General features: G+C 40.4%; 1 protein-coding gene and 1 long non-coding RNA gene across 11 annotated transcripts; one reads left to right on the top strand and one right to left on the bottom strand.

Annotated features, from left to right (window-relative positions):
* The first annotated feature begins 9 nt into the window (after positions 1–9).
* Positions 10–8,825, top strand: mau2 (MAU2 sister chromatid cohesion factor). 10 transcript variants are annotated; one of them, XM_046408041.1, is made up of 19 exons: positions 10–1,210; positions 1,326–1,343; positions 1,525–1,590; positions 1,730–1,891; positions 1,978–2,072; positions 2,171–2,198; positions 2,305–2,460; positions 2,797–2,943; positions 3,054–3,144; positions 3,234–3,337; positions 3,446–3,454; positions 3,931–3,996; positions 4,203–4,286; positions 4,370–4,419; positions 4,499–4,576; positions 4,681–4,792; positions 4,909–4,999; positions 6,025–6,155; positions 6,253–8,825. In XM_046408041.1, the coding sequence occupies exons 1-19, from the start codon at positions 977–979 to the stop codon at positions 6,325–6,327; spliced, it is 1,797 nt and encodes a 598-aa protein (XP_046263997.1). In that variant the 5' UTR covers positions 10–976; the 3' UTR covers positions 6,328–8,825. The 10 variants fall into 10 exon arrangements, with proteins under 10 accessions (XP_046263997.1, XP_046263999.1, XP_046263998.1 ...); XM_046408043.1 differs by lacking the exon at positions 6,253–8,825 and adding an exon at positions 5,302–5,366 and having other exon boundaries at positions 12–1,210; positions 3,446–3,523; XM_046408042.1 differs by lacking the exon at positions 6,253–8,825 and adding an exon at positions 5,302–5,366 and having other exon boundaries at positions 12–1,210; positions 3,446–3,523; positions 6,028–6,155.
* A 334-nt stretch (positions 8,826–9,159) lies between these two features.
* Positions 9,160–14,369, bottom strand: LOC124069375. Its single transcript, XR_006845048.1, has 3 exons — positions 14,236–14,369; positions 11,263–11,340; positions 9,160–10,349 (listed from the first exon to the last, which is right to left on the bottom strand). It is a non-coding gene; the product is annotated as an uncharacterized LOC124069375 (long non-coding RNA).
* Between the last annotated feature and the right edge of the window lie 7 nt (positions 14,370–14,376).

A 14,376-nucleotide genomic window follows, 5' to 3' on the forward strand; every position in this document is an offset into this window, starting at 1 on the left:
CAGAACACAACGATTTTATATTTTATCAGCACCAATGAAAAAAGATGCAAAATGAGTAGCTACTATGTTTCATAACAAGAGGAGGGAAGTGCCAAATGACTGTCCGCTGGAACATAAACTAAACTGGCATTTTTTAAATTCGGTTTAAGGTTTATTTTGACGATCATCCCTTGGAAATAAAATAGGCGTTTTAGTAAATAATAATATTGTCTTGGAAAGAATGGAACTCTTCTGGGAAAACTTTAAGTATTTCTACGCGAATTTTCGCCCATTCATGCAGTAGAGCATTCGTGAATTCAGGCACTCTTGTTGGACAAAAAGACTCGCAATTTCCCTTCCAGCCCATCCCGAAGGTGTTCGATGGGGTTGAGGTCAGGACGAGCCAGACCAGTTCTTCCACACCAAACTCATCCAACCATGTCTTTATGGAGGTCGCTTGTGCACTGGGGCTCAGTCATGCTGGAATAGCAAATGGCCTCCCCCAAAGTGTTGCTACAAAGTTGGAAGTTGGTTGGTACAAAGTTGGTCTTATAATGTATTAGACTTTTCACGTCATAGGGAAGAATTCAACCGGTCTGTGGAAACAAATGGCATGTAAGGGCGTGTGTTTGTTCATTGCAAAAACTAAAGGCCTGTCAAGGAGGAAATGATGAAAGAAAAGATTGGACTAACAGGAACGAGACAAAGACATACTGGAGTGTGGTGGAAGTGGACAGAGCAGGAAAGGCTAATCAGCTGGGTTGGTTGATGGGACAAATCTGACAACTCGGACACTGGAGGAGTCACTACCGCCACCGGATGGCAGTAATGCAACACCAAGGATGCAAGCAGCCGTTAACCCTCAGTGAAGAAGAAGACAAGGTTCGCCGTAGAAAACACAAGAGAAATCAGCTGTAGCTGAGGCCAATTTCGGCGGACGCTGGTGCAAAGGTAAATTAGTATACCGGTACTTTGTTTTCTCCTCGGAAGAACCAAGATGGCAACAAGCACAGAGGCCCCGGAGCCCTGGTACTTGGCCCTGCTGGGTTTTGCAGAACATTTTCGCACGTCGAGTCCGCCGAAGATCCGTCTGTGCGTCCACTGTCTGCAGGCAGTGTTTCATTTCAAGCCGCCTCCCAGGGTCGAGGCCCGGACTCACCTGCAGCTGGGCTCGGTGCTGTACCGACACACAAAGAATAGCGAGCTGGCCCAGACTCACTTGGAGAAAGCGGTGAGCGAACAGTGTCCATCAGTGCCTGTCATGCTGTTTTATTGGTTGCATCAATTCACAAATCCATGCTCAGTGTGACGCTGACTCTAATATTTCTGCCTTTTATTTATTGCAGTGGTTCATATCACAGCAAGTATCCTTTTTGTGGAAAGTTACAATCTAAAATTGAATGCTACCCGATACAAGGTGTGTTAACTCAGCATCATTGCTTCTCTTAAATCATGCGTACATGTTTTGTGAGGGGTTATTGATTTATCTTGGCAATAATCCCACTGGTAATGAGGTAATGACAAATCCTTTACGATTTATGTCAGATCTCTCAGTTTGAAGATGTGAAGTTTGAAGCAGCAAGTATCCTATCAGAGTTCTACTGTCAACAGGTAGGGGCATCTATCACATCCAGTCATCCTGTAGTGATATGACATAAAAAAAATGTTGCTGGGAAAGCATAATTGTGTCAAAATACTTACTGGGCTATAACTTAAATTCAAGAGTAAACTAATGTACTTTCTGTTGCAGATGTTGCATGGTGGTTTTGCCCCGTCTTATGACTCACCTGTTATCTGTTTTCAAGAACTTGGTGGATTCTGCAAAACCAGTGCTGCGCAAGGCTATCCAGATTTCTCAGCAAACTCCTTACTGGCACTGCAGACTGCTTTTTCAACTGGCAGTAAGAAAACAGTATGTTTTACAAGCATATTGGTATTTGGTAAATCAATTTGAAGCATGTTTCATTTCTGTGTGGGATATTTTGCTCTTTCTCTCAGCAACTGCACGCATTAGAGAAGGACTTGGTATCTGCCTGTGATCTCCTAGGAGTCGGTGCAGAGTATGCAAGAGTCATGGGCTCAGAGTACACAAGGTAGATGGATTGGATTTATCAAGCTGAGAACTTGTGCAACAAATCTGCGGTTTAATGCTGGTCGCCTCACATTAAATTTGTTTTCTCTTTTCCTATAGAGCTCTGTTTTTATTAAGTAAAGGAATGGTAAGCTGAAATCATTCTCTTTTAATTGAAGGTGCTTTGCATATTATACGTGTCGCTTTGTCACCATGCAGTTCTGTAAAGTGCTCGTGCATTTGTGGCTCTGCAGCTGCTGCTGATGGAGCGTAAGCTGAGCGAGGTGCACCCTTTGCTGACGCTGTGTGGGACCATTGTAGAGAACTGGCAGGGAAACCCCATTCAGAAGGAGTCCCTCAGAGTTTTTTTCCTGGTGCTGCAGGTTACACACTACCTGGATGCTGGGCAGGTACAGCTGTGTCTCACTACTGGAAAACCACTAAAATCCCACATCAAGAGCTGCATGTACAAGTAAAATATTTTTTTTCTTTGTATTTTTCACACCAACATTTGAACATTTAAGAAAATAAAGGCTTGATGAATGATTTTAATGTACTTATTAGGTTAAGCTTGTGTTGTTTAATAAATGAATGGATTAGAATGTGAATTAGTGACTGCTGATGCCTTATGTCAGGTACCTGTAGTCAGGCTTAATATGCTTGTTACGGCCAGTTGCATGTTGATGGTCAGAAATTATTAATAAAGCAACTACCGGTAATAGCCTTTATCTATATGTTGTGTTTAGGTAAAGAGTGTGAAGCCTTGTCTGAAGCAGCTTCAGCAGTGTATCCAGACCATCTCCACTCTCCATGATGATGAGATCCTTCCCACTAATCCAGCAGCTCTGTTCCACTGGCTGCCCAAAGAGCACATGTGTGTGCTCGTGTACCTGGTGAGACTTTGTCGCCCATGACTGTTGTCCTTAAGAATATAACCACGAATTCAGAATTTTGTGCATGATGTAGCTGCACCATCATTTGCCTTCTGTTGTTTGTACAAAAGGTGACAGTGATGCACTCAATGCAGGCGGGCTACTTGGAGAAGGCTCAGAAGTACACAGACAAAGCTCTCATGCAGCTGGAGAAGCTGAAGAGTAAGTCTGTTCCAATAAGCTCACCGCTTGATTCCTCCTTGATGCCAGTGATGTTGAATCAACTCTGATCCACCTGTGTGTGTTTAAAGTGCTGGACAGCAGTCCCATCCTGTCCACATTTCAAGTCATCCTGTTGGAGCATATCATCATGTGCCGGCTGGTCACCGGACACAAAGCCACGGCTTTACAAGAGGTACTCCATCATACCAGGAGCATGGATTCTGTAACACCAATGTACTCAGGAGGTTGTCTTAGCTTTGTGATCTAGTTTAAGATTGTGATGAGTCCTGTCTGTGTTTAGATTTCTCAGGTTTGTCAGCTTTGCCAGCAGTCTCCGAGGCTGTTTACAAATCATGCTGCTCAGCTTCACACACTACTGGTATGTTTGCAAGCAAAGAGAACATTCGCCTTTTGGCTAGATTCCTGTGAAATACAGCCTACGGTACAGCAACAATCTGCTTTTTATAATACTGTACTGCACTCTGTATTCTACAAGCCCAATTCCAAAGTTGTGACACTGTGTAAAACATAAATAAAACACAATGTGATAATGTGCCATTCTGACATGTGCTCAATTGAAAACGGTGCAAAGACAATATATTTAGAGTCTTAAAGTGTCCCATCTTTTTTAGAATTAGTGTTGCAGTAGTAGTGTAGTGTTATGTGTGTTGCTGGACATTTTTCATTTCCGTTTATGGTTTTGTTTATCACCTCAGTTGCAGAACTACACACTTTTTACAAGAAAATATGAACCATTCACATCTGTTTCCTCTTTTTCTGTGACAGGGCCTCTACTGTATCTCAGTGAACTGCATGGATAATGCTGAGGCTCAGTTCACCGCAGCTCTACAGGTGAGTTTCACATGGTCGCTGTTAGATTACAAGGTGTTTGTGGATGTGAACTCTCTGCCAGCCCCTGGGTCGATGGTAGTCTTATTGTACTGGTACCTGAAAAATTTATATTTTTGAAGGCACAGGGTGATCATGAGACTGTAATAAATGTAACAGTTTGTGACATTTCAAAAGAGAGTGGTCATTTTTGGTAATATTTTTGTTAGATGACAACGCACCAGGAGCTGTGGACATTTATTGTGACAAACCTAGCCAGTGTTTACATCCGGGAAGGCAACAGACATCAAGAGGTCAGCATTTAAACATATGCAAATTTTCATTTATAGGTTTCCTTTTTAGTTCATTTCTAACTTTGTTTTTTGTTAATCAAAAGCTCTACAGCCTTCTAGAGAGGATTAATCCTGATCACAACTTTCCTGTTAGGTAACTGCAGACACAGCATCACATCATGTAAGTTTGATCCATTGCAGAATTTATACTGATTTAACTTCAACTTTTTCAGCTCTCATTGCCTACGAGCTGCAGCGTTTTACATCAGAGGGCTCTTGTCTTTTTTCCAGGGACGTTACAATGAGGCCAAGTAAGAACACCTTTTAATTTTGATATGTGCACTGTAAAAATGACTCTTAGTTTTGACTTTTGTTTGGAGAAAATAAAGCTTATTATGTAAAATTGCATCAACAGAAGATTTCTAAGGGAGACCCTGAAGATGTCTAATGCTGAGGATCTGAACAGACTGACTGCCTGCTCACTTGTCCTACTGGGCCACATCTTCTTTGTCCTGGGCAACCACAGGGTGACTCTTCTTAACATTAGCATATCTCTCCTTGAGACCACATACAGTAGTACCTGTGCTGTATCTTAGCGCTGAAGATGTAATCTTGAATACTTGTCCTTCCTTATTTTCATCAGGAAAGTAATAACATGGTGGTCCCTGCTATGCAGCTGGCCAGCAAGATCCCAGACATGTCTGTGCAGCTCTGGTCCTCTGCACTTCTCAAAGGTACATCAGTCAATCAGCCTGAACTCACAGTGAGGCCAGTGTCATGTTTGATGTTCATATTAGCTTATAGGATATGTTTTACCAAAATATGTTAAAAAGGTGTGGTAGAAGATAAGTTTATATTTTGGCCTGAGGGGGGCGCAAAAAGAAAACTGATGCAGTGCCCCAAAATGGAACGGCACCAACCTAGAGTGTATCAACCTGCTTAGTAAATTTTAGTGCAGTCTCCCCCATTCAACTTTTATCTTTCTTGTGTACCGCTGGACATTTTGGTCTGACGCTGGCACTTGATGAAATGTCAGGGTGGCACCAAAAACATTAGGAATCGTCATCTGACAATGATCAACATCCACATCCAATCTCAGAGGTACGGAACCCCCAAGTGTTTAGTATTAAATGGGTGATTGTTAGATAATACTGAAATAATTGCATGAAAACATGTATGTAAAATATTAATATATAGAAAATATATATATAAAATGTGACATGTAATGTGTTACTTTCCCTGTCTGTTCGTTTAGATATTTTGACACAGTTTATTCATGTGTCTTTGTTTTATAATGTATTTTTTGTTTGTTTAATCAGTTTTTGGTTCCGTGCATAGGAACTGCAAGTGGTTATGGATGTGGATTTAGACAAAAGATCAGAGAGTCATCAGAATCATGTGGTGGACAAACTGAACAACGGATTGACTGACTCATCATTTTTTAGGCCACCAACAGGGCAAATCAGCTGTTAGTGATGTAGATTGTTTTTCTTGGCCCACACTGTTATTTTGTGTTGCAGTATTTTTTCATCACTCATTCGGGGAAAGATCCCTTGCAGATGAGGCAGAGATACCAGGTTCCCATTCAGTTATAGCATCAAGACACCACTGAGTGCAGAAGCCACAACTGGATAAGAAGTGAACAGTGCTTGGGAAAAACAACAAAGTGGCTGAAGAAACAATCGCTCTGATGCTAGGATCCAAAACTGTAACAAAACTTCAGCTGTGGCTGTCAGTATTCACAATGATCTTTTCCCAGCAGACCTGAACAAGGCTTGTGGAAACACCATGGATGCCCACGAGGCAGCTCAGATGCACCAGAACTTTTCCCAGCAGCTCCTGCAGGACCACATTGCCGCTTGCAGCCTCCCTGAACACAACCTCATCAGTGTAAGCTCAGCATCAATCAGTCATCATCTGAGCAGTAAGTCAATACACCCTGTCTGGATTTTGAAAGACACTCTTTGTATAATATGTTGTGTTCCAGTGGACGGACGGTCTGCCGCCTGTGCAGTTCCAGACTCAGAATGGTCCTTCTACCAGCCTGGCCAGCCTGCTCTGAGAACAAAATCCCATACTGACAGGAAAAAGGGGACACGGGGGAGCGATTTCAGGAGAAATGACATGAAAAATGAGCAGAGAAAAGGAGAAAGGGCCAGTCAAAGGGTAAGGGGAAGAAGAGACATGACAATTAAATAAGTGCATTTGACAGGCTTCCATTCAGGGCGTTCATTCATGCATTTGGGACATCAGGGCATCATGGTTGGGTTTTAAGTAATTGAAGTTTTACTGAAAAGCATAAGGTGTCATGGGTACATTGTTTTACACTGACACACTTTGGAGTGGTCCTAATACTCTGTTTTACCAGCTTAAAACAAATTAAGGGAAAAGTTCACAATTTTAAGAAATCTGCTTTTTTGCCATTATTTAAGAAGGTTGAGACCACTTTGATAACAGTAAAGTGAATATGAACCTGCAGCTGGTTACCTTAGCTTAGCACAAAGACTGGAAACAGAGAGAAACTGCTAACAGGAGTCTTGTGAGCTTTAGAGGCACTGGTATATGGATTTTGTTATGTTTAGACAGAGCCAGACTAGCTCTTTCCCCCTGTTTCCATTCTCTGTGTGAAGCTAAGTTAGCCAGCTGCTGGCAGTGGTTCACAGTGACTGTACACACAGGAAAGTGGTGTCCACCTTCTCATCTAACTCACCGCAAGAAAGCAAATAAACACGTTACAAAATGATACACTTTTCCATTAAAGTGTCTTTGTGGAATTTTCTTGTCGAGAAACGAAAAGTTTTTTTTCCACTCAGTTACTCACCAAAAAGCACTGTGTGTGTGTGTGCGTGTGTGCAATGCGTTGAGCTGCTCATGAAACACTTGCATCCAGCATTGTTTGCATCTGTCTGTCATCTTGACTAGCTTGCAGTCTTCTTCCCTGGCTTTGCTCTCACATTGCTGGCATGTCTTGGCGTGTTACATCCACATGTTAATTAGTGGAATAGTGTGGCTCCATTGGACCGCTGGTCAAAAACTCTGCAGCCTTTAAATTCGGCTGATTTATCCTAACTAATCTCTTGTAACAAGACTATCACTGAAGTATTTTTTATTGTGGATGAAGTAAAGTAGGAACCTTTGGAGAACACTCAGTTTTTGAGATTAAATTACATTAAATATGAGCCATCCATTGGCAAAAGAGTCAGATATTGTGCATGAACTCAGTATCTGTCTTGTCAAAGCACTGGTTGGTTAGTTCTGATACACAGTATTGGTTAGAATACATTTGGATATACAGCAAACTATATATCTGTAATGAGTTAATGTAGTGTAGTGGTATGTTTTATATGTACTTGGTGGTTGGGTGGACAGCTGTGCATGTAGTTAATTCACTGTAGGGGGGCAAATGTGAGCAATCATGAGACCGAAGACAACTGATTTACTGGAGCTGTTGGCCAGCTTGACATTGAGTATGTGGCAAAGGTGTGGAAAGACTATGATTCATCAGAAAAGTATTTGGATAATTTTTGGACAGTTTGCTGCCTGACTGCACTTCCCTTTAGATTTTTAATATTGCTCTCTCACTGTGGTGTATGTTTATATGCTGTGCACATTTTGCTTGAAGTCAACAAACCAGTAATAATAATAAGATTGACTGTTACCATGTTTGCACACATTGTTTCATGATGAAACTCACATTTTTAGCTTTTCCATGGGAGCATCTTGGCACATTTTTTATATAATATATATAATTTTATTATACATTTTTTGCCCTGTTTTCTAATTTCTTCCAAGCAATAGAGATGTTTAATGTTGTTTTACCTCGTGCCAGATGCATTTGTTTCTTGCCATTATTGCTGAATCGGGTTTTAATATATTGATATATTATCAAATAACAGGTAGGATTTTTGTATTTATTTACACTTTATCTAGTAAAGACTGTTGTTATACATATTTCTATACTGATAACGTTCAGTATTTCAAAATAGTTGAGTTTGGTCATTTGCAAAACAATTACTGTAATAAAAAAATGCTGTATGGATGCCATTTATGGTGTTATTGGCATTTTACAGTACAGCATAAAGCTGAGTGTTGGAATTGTGTTGTTTGTTGTCATTTTAACTGTATTTATCTTTAGCACATCTGTCACTTTTTATAAATAAAAATTCAAAAGTAGAATGACTTGATTATTGTTATTGCATGAGCCTTTAAATCCTGATCAAGTGTAGCTACATGAAACAAAAAAAGAGTGTGGCCAGACATTAGTACAGAGAAGTGCAGATGCTGTGGTGGGAGCAAAGCTGGAGTCTTTAACATCTGTGGCAGAGCAGAGGACTCTGAACAAACTGGTATCAATCGTGAACAATGTCCATCACCCTCTGCACAGCACCAGTAGGCAAAGGAGCACATTCAGCGACAGGCTGCTGTCACGGACAGGTTGACAAGGTCATTTGTCCCTCAGGCCATATGGCTCTTCAGCTCCTCCCTGCGAAGACAGAACTGGACTGTGTCACTGGATGGTTCACATGCTTTTTATTGTTATTGTCATATCCCTATATATTAGTTAGAATATATATATTCTATACTTATACATTGAATTTCTTATATATTCTTTATTTTTATACTTTATATATTAATGCATGTTTTTTGTGTTTGTACTGATGCTACTGGATATTTAATTTCAAGCATTCAATTAGCTTTATTGTCATTTCACACACGTAGAACATGAGTGGAACGAAATTAGTTTCCCCGGTCCCAGTATAAGCCCAATTGCCTACCAAAATAAATATAAATATAAACAACGCTATATAATATAAAAACAGTAGAATATAAAAGAAAAACAGTAGATGATATAAACATCAGTGTAAACAGTATAAACAGTAGTGCAAATGGCTGACAGGGTAGTGCAAAATGACAGAATCAGAATCAGTGAAATTATCTATCCATCCGTCTGTATGTCTGTCTGTCTGTGTGCTGTGACTTGATGTCACTAATGACACTGCATATAAAATGAGATCAGGCTCCTGATAGGCTCCTAACTGATAACATTTTTTAACATGACTGACAGATTAGAGGAAGTAGAATTGGTGGGTTGCATAAGAGTAACAGTTGAGCTGGCTCTGTATTGAATTTGAAATGATATATTCACAATAAAATAAAAGTGCAAATTGAATGAATGAATGGTCAGCAAATATATAATGTGTACATGATATACAAAGAGTTAAACTTGCAAACGCTGGAATGGTCCTTTAAGGCAAGTCAGTGTGCAATTTTCAATCACAAGTGCTTACATTTTAATTGATTAAATTATATCATTATTATTATTGTTGCTGTTGCTGTTAAATTGTTTCCTAAAGAAAGACAAAACTTTGTGTTATTATGATAGTGGTGGAAAAAAAAACCCACAATGCACTGGTGTTTTGCCATTCAGTAAGACCAGCAAAGTGATGAGTCTTATCATTATCATAGCTTCAGTGTATACGTAACAAGAGCCAACACAACAACAACAGAAATCCTGCAAATGCTCCAGCCCTGCGCTGTACATGTGGACACACATTGTTGTGAATAAAAGGGCCGACCTCCGAAGAACAGGTCAACAAGTCAACCAAGAAAGGTAAGACAAAATGTGAGTCTAAAGCGATGAAGACTGCAGGTCAGATGAGGATCATCAAAGATCATCAATGGCCTTATGTTTGAGATCACTGGCATCCAGCTGTTCGAGAGATCCTTCCAATAATTTAAAAAAAATGGAAGTCAAAATGACTATATAGAGAAACAGAGGAGGGGAAATGAGAGAAAAGCAAAGCAGGTGTTAGATGAGGGGATGTGTGCGAATATGTTCAAACTTCAATATTCTGAATGGAAAACAAGAAGTTTGCTGAACACAAGATTTTGAACACAAGATAACCGATCAGAGCGAAGTCTGATATTATAGATCCATCAGGGTGATATATTTACCTGTCTGTAACACCATATTTTGCAGCAGTTATTTTGAAAATCTGCTACTTGCCTTCTCCAGTGGGGTGGACACACATGTAATGTAGATAAAGTACACCAGGGACTGTGATGATCCTGCAGGGTTTTACACTTCAGCGAGCAGTCAGCCATACGAGGAGACAGAAGGACACAAATGACAGTGATTCTTATGTTAACTGCACTACACTGGTTACATATAAGTACACCAGTGTAACCTACAAAATGGTGACTGTAATTGTTCATTATCAGTGGACTTTGTGGAGCCAAAAAGCATTTACAGTCACTGAAGCTTGTTTGCTGGATCTGATTACTTTTGGTCTGTGAGAAAATAAGTGAGATTAAGATGTGTTTTCTTTTATTTTTCAGCAGTGTGTTGGAAAATGGCCAGCAGGATGTTAAACATAAATTACCTGAAAATGACTTGGATTTACAAAAATAATAAATGCCCACTGCTGCTGAGATGATATTTCAAGCAGGAAAGACGCTTGAAATATATCCACAGACCCGATTTCCACCAAATATATTTGTTGTAACATGAACGCAAACTCACGGCTGAACATTAACTCGGGGCAAACTGTCGTCTCTATCAAAAAACATATTATTGTTCAAGTATGAACATGACGTTGCAGCTCATCGGTATTCAGCGGAGACCCCCTCCGAGATATCACCTATTTTTTTTCTGTACAAACACATATTTACATCATAATTTCAACATATTATAGCCAACAGTCTTGTCCTCTCTTTTATTTGCTCATGTCCGCTGCTGCCGACGGACTATGATCACCAAACGATGACGGCTGGTGAGAAGTGAAAAGTTTTGGGACGCTCTAGGTGTCTTGGACGCAGCCGAAATGACCCATTTCCTGCCAAATAGTGAGCTCGTCTAATCGTGACTGCAGCAGCTACTTCCTGCATTGTTACAGTGCTTAATGAGGATTAAGTTGAAGCTGTCATGTTGTAAAGGGCGGCCATTAGGCCTACTCGACACGGAGAGAGAGGGAGAGAGGAGAGAGGCTGACCTTACCTCTGTGTGATTTCAGAGCTGGTGTCTTCACCTGGACAGGACCTGCTGACTGACTCTGTCCTGTCAAATCTGTAGAATCTGTAATGTTAGAAATATCTCACATCATCACTGTTGTGTAACAGTCATAAACAGTGAGTAAACATAACATCTACTGTTCTTAAACAGATGAGGTGGACAAGAAAGCAGGACCACCTGACAGTATAATCCAATACAGCATTACCAAACCTTTAAAATGAAGAATATAAACCTGTCTCATGACTTGATATTTATTAAAAGCTCCAGGTATCATAGGTTGTGATTATTACCAGGTGTTTTACTCCGACTCTCTACATGTATTAGAAGGTATATTAAACTTTAAATCAAGGAGTCCTTGCTAGGCTGTGCCCCCCCCCAGATTGTAAGTATTTTACTTATTCTTTATTATTTATTTATTTTGTTAGTAGTTCTCAAGATTTATTTTTAAATTCTGTTTCCTGTTAGAGAGCCAGGAATCACATTAAGAGGAAATATGTGATTTCACACTTTAATAGAATCTGTCAATTAAATAACAATCATGCGTATTTTTAGCATCACTTGCAGTGTAGCTCTAGCGATGGCGATGAGAGTGAATGACCTGTCCGTTAGCACCAGCGTAAGGCTGACGTATCTGTGTCTGAGTCTTGACAGCCACTGAATGGATCTTCATAAAATATGGTGCAGACATTTGTGTTCTCCAGAAGATAGATCCTGATAACTTCCTCTGACATTTTATATGGTGCCACCAACCAGAAGTTTAAACTTTTCACTTCTTTTTTTTATAATGTCTTACAGATACAACGCAGATTGGCACAAATTTCACCACAGACAAATCTGATCCCCTGGGGATGAATCCTGATGAGTATCGTGAACCCCTGACTTTTTCTTTAGTGACACCATTAATTTAACATTTTTGTTTCAGAGTGAAATCTCTCAGGTAATGTTGATGGAGTACCGTACAATTTGGTACAAAATATTTTGTGAACTTTAGTGACTTTTTATGTTTTTATTCAACAGATTTGGCTCGTGGGCTTCATCACGGACAGTGTGAAGGTGTGCAAGAAATCCACCATTAACGTAAATATATTAATAGTTATTACTGACTGCGGTCACATCTCCCTGTCGCTGATCCACAGGGACAGTATTTATAGAAAGATCCATCATTACCTTTAAACTCAAGAGTGTTCGGAAGTCTTTGTTAATTTTTGCTTTGGGCAGGGTGATTACGAGAGGATGGCCCCCTGGCGCAGATTTGATTGCATTTATATGAGACAATCTGTAGCCTCAGGAGATGGAGTGGTAGGATGAGAGGAGGCAAACAATCAGACCTGATGACGCAGCATCATCCAGAGAGAGCTTGCTTTTTTGTCATTTAAAGAACAGCTGCATAATGCTGACAAAGCACTCAAACACCCCAACCCCCCACCTGTTAGAGAATAGCAGCTCCTACCCACTTCGGTCTTTATGGACGACTACTCTTAGATCACAGTATTTCAAACACATATGTGTGTGTGTGTGCATTTATATGGGTGTTTGTGGATGATAGAGGATTAGTTCAGTTCACAGGGATGCTTTGAAGGTCTTGCCATGAAAGAGGCAGTCAGCTGGATCCTTTATAGAAGTGATATTGCAATTTCTGATGTTGTAACCCTGCTGTGTGTGCTCTGGGCTTGCATGTACCATAACTGCAAGTGTGGTTGACTGGTCATTAATGCAACCCTGCTCTTAAACTGCACCATAAAGTAAGATGTAAATACTGTATGCTGTTACAACCCTGTTCTGAGTTGCATGGTTGATGATGCAGACTCACTGTATTTCTGAATCAGGTGCTGACTGAGGGTGGATCCTTGAATGTGACTTGTTTTGTGAGTTAATGTGGGACTTAGAGTTTTTAGGGTTAACAGTTTGGATTTTTATGTTGGGTCTGGAAGTCAATCATGCTGCTTGCATATGTATAATTATCTGATGCTGAGGTTGGAATAAGGATCCTGATGTGCTGTTGATGCAGGCTCCTGTTGAGCGCCTAGAAGTAAACATTAAGCTGACGTTGCGGGTGTTGAGCCAAAGTTGAAGTTTGGGGGACAACATGATGACAGGGGTTGCCAAATGTTGTGTGCAGGGATAAATGTTCACTATACTGCATATTTATATAATATAGCAGCCATTTGAATGCATGTTGTGTAGTTAGTAGACTTCCTGCCATGGCCTGATTGATCTGTCAGGGGGATCTGGGATAAAAAAATAATGTTTGGCCCTTATTATTTCCCCACCTCCTATGCTCAACAGTGTACACACTGTGTCACCTCATTTGATGATTAATAGTAATTTAACACAGCTTTATTTAGGAATGTGTGCTATATACATATAATATACCATAAACTACAATAATTAAGAGTTTAATACTCAATCTCGACACGGGGCCCCTCTACAGCACAACCTTACAACATAATAAAAGAATAAAGGACCCACATTAGATGATACGGTGTGTAAGTGTTGCAAATTCCCTAACAAATGTTAATTAAATGATCAAAAACAAATTAGCATGTAGTGAACTGGGGACTTCAGGGGGCCTCCTTTAGCCAATTGAATTTGCCCAGATGGCAAATCAGTCTTGCTTACTTGCACACTATCAGATTTAGACGGTTAGTGCTACACCCTCTTTGCGACTGGTGTTTACTCCCTGTTTACTATGTAAGTTGTTATTGTCCTATGTGCTGCATGCTTCTCTATCATATGTTTTAAGTTTTTGGTATAACAACATCCAGTGTGCGCATCAGACATGCTATCAGGTGATTTCGAGAGGAGATCTGCTTTTCCTAGTTTTGGTCTCTGTTGTTTCTTAGGAGGCAATTAAGATGCTGTTCAGTGCTATGGAGGAAATGTGTAATGATTCCATTTATTACAAGTGACATTGTGTGTATGTGTGTGCACTTGAAGTGAGTGTGTGTTGGAGGAGACCTCTGTTCGCGCTGGTACAGTCATGGGTCAACCCAAGGAGCCCGGGGCCCCTGACATGGTCGTCCTGCTTTGGCCCTTGGTGGTCAGTGGCTTACACGATGTGATCCGGTCGCCCTGGTATGCCGAGGTGCGCATGCCCAC

This window comes from Scatophagus argus, chromosome 13, assembly GCF_020382885.2.
Source record: "Scatophagus argus isolate fScaArg1 chromosome 13, fScaArg1.pri, whole genome shotgun sequence".
In the NCBI taxonomy this organism is placed as follows: Eukaryota; Metazoa; Chordata; class Actinopteri; family Scatophagidae; genus Scatophagus; species Scatophagus argus.

What these genes read in the sequence shown, in the direction of transcription:
- mau2 (XM_046408037.1), top strand. Translation starts at nt 977, where the DNA reads ATGGCAACAAGCACAGAGGCCCCGGAGCCCTGGTACTTGGCCCTGCTG. An exon ending in ATGGGCTCAGAGTACACAAG is followed by an intron (nt 2,073 to 2,170) that starts GTAGATGGATTG and finishes CTTTTCCTATAG; the next exon opens with AGCTCTGTTTTTATTAAGTA. An exon ending in TGTGTGTGCTCGTGTACCTG is followed by an intron (nt 2,944 to 3,053) that starts GTGAGACTTTGT and finishes TTTGTACAAAAG; the next exon opens with GTGACAGTGATGCACTCAAT.